The sequence below is a fragment of the Miscanthus floridulus genome, chromosome 6 (genome assembly GCF_019320115.1).
Source record: "Miscanthus floridulus cultivar M001 chromosome 6, ASM1932011v1, whole genome shotgun sequence".
NCBI classification, from domain to species: Eukaryota; Viridiplantae; Streptophyta; class Magnoliopsida; order Poales; family Poaceae; genus Miscanthus; species Miscanthus floridulus.
This window is the reverse complement of record NC_089585.1, coordinates 51,724,213-51,729,793: the sequence shown is the minus strand read 5'-3', so window position 1 is coordinate 51,729,793 and position 5,581 is coordinate 51,724,213. Positions and strand designations below refer to the sequence as shown.

The 5,581-nt window shown below is 40.8% G+C and overlaps 1 protein-coding gene across 1 annotated transcript; it reads left to right on the top strand.

The window, feature by feature from the left end:
* The first annotated feature begins 4,407 nt into the window (after nucleotides 1-4,407).
* Nucleotides 4,408-5,142, top strand: LOC136458263 (protein RALF-like 33). Its single transcript, XM_066458234.1, has one exon. The coding sequence runs from the start codon at nucleotides 4,579-4,581 to the stop codon at nucleotides 4,918-4,920; it is 342 nt and encodes a 113-aa protein (XP_066314331.1). The 5' UTR covers nucleotides 4,408-4,578; the 3' UTR covers nucleotides 4,921-5,142.
* Nucleotides 5,143-5,581: the final 439 nt, after the last annotated feature.

Sequence of the window (5,581 nt, the reverse complement as noted above, 5' to 3'; positions counted from 1 at the left end):
GCTGCTGATGTGTGAAATGTAAATTGTTGTTATTTAATTGCTAGGCTAAATAGTTATGTAGTCAGTCTGTGTAGTAGTGATGATTTTGAATTACTTCTATGATGAATTGATTGTACTCCACGTGGTAGAACTAGGACAGGCCACATAATCAAATAAAAATGTGACACATGGACGAACCAGGGCACAACACGTGGGCTATTAAAAATCCAACATGCGGAAGGAAATCATCAAGCCACGTGGACATATAAAAATACGACACATGGATAGACAGCATAGTGGCGCGTGGTCAAATAAGAAACGAACGCATGGACCAATAAAAATACGACACGTGGTCCAATGAAGAAGTGACACGTGATCTAATGGAAACACGACATGTGTGCTAGTAGAAAATTAACATGTGGAACAATAGAGAAACGACATGTGGTCCAATTAAAATCTGAAACGTGTAAGAACCAGAGATGGCCACGTTGTGCAATAAGAAGGTGATAAGTAACTGAGCCTTGTCTAATGCAACCGGCTATAGCATGTACACATGGGCTATAGCATCTACACGTGGAAAGTATCTCCAACAAAAGCGCCCACCAGCGTGGCAGCCCCCTGCCACGCATGCCAAAATAGTTCTATGACGATCTGTTTTTCGTCATAGATCTATCAATTCTATGATGATTTTGTCAGATTCGTCATAGATATGCAAGAGTGATGCGACTTCTATGACGAACCGGTTTTCATAATAAATTTGTTATAAAACTGAAATTATGATGAATTTAGCTCTTTTAGTGATGAAATCTATTCATCATAGAAGTGGATATTTCTAGTAGTGTGAGTACCCTCAAGTACTAAGGATTTGTTAACCCCGTTGTAGGATCTGACTTGAGCTACTGATCGAGGTCATGTCGGTGGGCTCGATATGATCTGGTTGTCTCCCCTACCATGGATGTTTTACCTAAGTTGCTTCCGCAGTTCTACTCACCATTTGAACTCAAGTTAAGTTATAACTTGAACATATTATGTAACTATTGTTATAAGTCTTCCGCACTCTGATATAAGATATTTTTACCAAATATTGTAATGTTGTGGTAACTCTACATCGATCCTGTATGAGTTGTAAAATATGGATGATTCGGGTTTCTCCGAGGACACCCGACAGACTACCGAATTATCTGGCTCTCGTGTGCAGTAGTCCGAGGTATTTAGAATAATGATAGATACACGTGAGCCATATAATTTGAGTGGTTTTGCCACAGTCCGTGCAGCATCCTCACGCTGATTATTTTTTCCCGCGCTTGCAGCTTCCAACCCACGCTCGTTCGCCCCACGTCGGCCAAGGCTGCAAAAAGCTTGGGAATCTAAGTGATTTGTGGGAATGGAGTGGAGACTGAGTAAAGTATAGATTATTTTTTAATCTCATTGATTTACGTGCGATACAAACTAAAAAAGTTATAACTACTAAACCTAGTATCCAAATTAAATTCCGATTGTACCATTGTGTTTCGGATAATAAATGCTTTAAAACAAGACCCCACATAAATATATTTAGATAAAGTTTTATTAACGAACATTAATTTCATAAAGATAGAACATTTTCTTTTATTGTTGAACAAAAGTGATGTTCTAGATTCAAAAGACAATGTTGCGCCTTCACAAAAAAAATCTTGATTTAGAAAAATAGTATTCCAGATCTAAAAAAAGTTATAGATTTAAGTGATTGATACTATAATATCCGTAAAAATAAAAAAAGAACAACAAAAAAATATGAAATATATAGAATTATATAATAAATAACATTACACAAATATAAAAAATAATAAAAGATAGAACAAAACATAAAGGAAAACAAAAATAAAAAACCATGTAAAAGAGAGAAATTTAAAATAACATCACATAGATACTATTTGAACAACATGAAAATACATTATAGAATATGTCTCGGGTACTGTGTGAATACTCAAAGATAATCATATAATATCTCATTTATACTATATTAACATCCTAAAAATACATCGTAGGACGTCATGTTTATACTACATGAACATCATATGTATGCCATATACAATAAAATATAGGAAAAATAAAAAAGTAAACGTGGAAATAAAAGAATTGAAATAGAATAAAAAAATCATAGAACATCACATTTATATCATGTGAACATCACAAAAAACATAATAGAACATCACATTTATACGTGAACACACATAATACATCATGAAACGTCATTGTATACTACGTGAACATCCCATGTATACTACACGAACATCACAAAATACATCATAGATCATCAAATGTATACCACGTGAACATCATAAAAAATATCATAGAACATCACGTATAACACATGAACATCACAAAAAATCATAGGACATCACATGTATACTACATGAACATAAAAAACATCATAAAACATGACATTATATACCACATGAACATCGCAAAAAAACATCATAGAGCATGACATTATTATACTATGTGAATAGCATCTCATGGAGTATAGAAAATAAAAAATTTAAAATGAAAAAATAATTAAGTAAGGTAAAATAGAAAAAATAAATAAAAAAATCTATAGAGAACATAAAGATAAAAGATAAAAAGAAAAAATAAAGAAATACAAAAAATAAAATAAAATAAATAAAATAATTAATTATAGTAAAAATAAATAAGAAATACAAAATAAGAAGAAAAGGAAGAAAATAAAAATAAATAAAATAAACATAAAAATGAAGAATGAAAAGAATAATAAAAAACACATAAAACAAAAAAGAAATATAAATAAAAATGAAGCATGAAAAGAAAAAAGAAAAGAAAAGAAAAAAGGAAAATAAAAAGAAAAGAAATGAGAAGAATAAGGAAAAAATAAAAGGGAAACTAATGTACCTCGACGCTGATTCCCACGCGCCACGGTTTTCCTACGCGTCTGTTCGGCAAGAGGATCGAGTCCGGCCGTTCGGACCTGATGGATACCAACGACTACATAATATTCTACTAGAAATAATAACGATGCTCTACTTCTACATGCATACTACCTTCAATCAGCGAATTTTGATGTTTCAGACAAGCAAAACAATCAAAATAAACTGCTTCCCACAGGTCTGAAACGTCTGTTTTATTAACCAGAGGTAGCACAACAGAAATAATCTATTTTTTTACCACTAAGCTATCATCTAAATCCTTAGCCATCAAACTCCAAAACCAGATACATTAAATATCGAATTAATAAAACCGAACCCTCAGCCGGTTCCAAAGGTCGTTTCACCTACTTATATAGGTCCCGTTCGCTAGTCTGAAACTTGCTGAAATTGACTGAAAACACTGTTCTGGCTGAAATATTGTGAAAGAAAAACATTGTTCCGGTTGAAAAAGAAGTCGAACAAGCAAGTTTCAAACCAGCCGAACGGCCCCATATTGTCACTATAGGTTGTAGTAACCGATAGTGATAATGGATTGTCACCTTTGGTTTTCAATTTTCAATTTTCATAGTTGAAGTCGCTCAATGGAGAGAATTAGATTGTGAAAGGACAAGTGAAAACAAAGGTTTCAGAAGGCAACCAGAGTACTAGGCGCAGGTCGACAACCTGTTCGATTGGTTGGTTCATATCGTTGCTGGTTCGTAAAGAAGTACTGCTAACTAATTTGTGTGAGAGAAAAATATTATTTCAACTAAAAATTTACGATCCTTTACAACTAAGCGACAGTCAAACGAACAGGGTGGCAGCTGGCGTACATGACCGGAGGAAGCAGCAAGTCAGGAAGGTATATTTTGCGAATTGACTTTGCCTCTGAATGCAAGTCGTCGACGCGGCACATGGTGCCATCTGCCATGCTTGCCGGCTAGCTAGCCGCCACTTATTACTCGTACCATAATGTCATACCACTAACTTGTAGCCGTTGTTGTTGTTAATGTGAGACACCGTACGGCGCAGAACTAATTGCCTCCATTTTCCAGATCTCCAACGCCGTAGACGGAAAAGGCGACGATGCACGGTTCTCGGCTTCTTCTGGTCACGACGGAGTGGACAAGAGTGTCTTTAATTTCTTTTCTTTTCTTTTCTTTTTGCGCAAAGAGTGTCTTTAATTTCTGATTTTGTATATGAGTGTCTTTAATTGCAGAGTGACGGCTGACGGAAGGCCATGGCAACTGCAGAGGAGACTCGGCCGCGCAATGAAGCTACTGTCATCAAAGGGCAAATGCAACGGTCATGGCCACCATGCGTGAGCCGGTGTTGGGTGGTGCACCATGCACCGTGAACCAAACCTGCCGGTCCTGGCGCGTCCTCCTGTAACGGAAACCGGCACACGCAGGCTGCGCCCACCGGCCGTGCTGTGCAAGCAGGTCACGCGCATTCCCGCATTTGCATTCCATTCCACCCCTCCCCTTTTCTCTCTCCTCTATAAACCCAACCACGGGAAGGGAACCAAGAGAGAGAAACACCCTTCGCCATAGCAGCAGCCAGCAGCCAGCAGCCAGCAACCAGCAGAGCAGAGCACCAAACCCCACACGCGCAAAAGCAGAGCAGAGCGCAGCCCTCTTTCCCCTCCACTCCCCTGCCCCCCTCCTCCTCCATTCCCCATCCTCACCCGCCGGCGATGGCGAGGCCGACGCGCGCGCTCCTGCTCCCGCTCCTCATGCTCCTGGCGCTGACGGCGACGCTGGCCCGCGCGTCGTCGGGCGACGTGCCGGCGGCGGCGTCCCTGGGCTGGGACCTCGGCGTTGTGGGCGCGGGGGAGGACGAGGAGTTCGGCTTCCCCGGCGGCGACTCCGTGGCGCGCCGGGTGCTGCAGGGCGGCGGCTACCTCAGCTACGGCGCGCTGCGGAGGGACAACGTGCCCTGCTCCGTCCGGGGCGCCTCCTACTACAACTGCCGCCCCGGCGGGCAGGCCAACCCCTACTCCCGCGGCTGCTCCGCCATCACGCGCTGCCGCGGCTGATGATCTCGCCGTCCACGCACACACGGGCGGCCGGCCGGCGGCGTCCACGCCGAGAGGAAGAGGAGGTTCATACCTATCCGTTATTCCCACGCTGTTGTTGATTGTTGAGAAAGAAAAAAAAAATCGTTCGTCTCCCTCCCTGCCCCTTTAATCAATTACTATTAGTACCTGTATGTTATTTCTCTTGTCGTTTGATTTTAACAAGAAAGAATGATTGGTGGTGGTTGTGGGTTATGATGGGTTGGCGCCCACGCGATTCCAGCCGGATTCGCCTCTCTCTCTCTCTCTCTCTCTCTCTCGTCCTGTAAATTCCATGATTTGTGAGCAACTTGTGTGTACACGCCCCGTTTGCTTGGTTATAAGCCGTAGTTTATTTATCGACCAAGGTATTTTTCTGTCGCAATAAATCGGCTAACCGTATTTTCAGTGATGGCTTATCAGCCATATAAACATGACAAAACACCCTGTTGTTTGTTGGTTTCGGTCAAACTTATTCAATCAGCCAACGGTATTTTTCTCTCACAATAAATCAACATCAGTCAGCCCGAATCCACCCAGAAACCGACCAGCGAACACACCGAAACTGATGATTTCCCTGTGAACCAGTGTGATTGTTATTGTAATTAAGCTACCCACGGATCCGAGTCCCAACATCCAGCTC

What these genes read in the sequence shown, in the direction of transcription:
- LOC136458263 (XM_066458234.1), top strand. Translation starts at nt 4,579, where the DNA reads ATGGCGAGGCCGACGCGCGCGCTCCTGCTCCCGCTCCTCATGCTCCTG.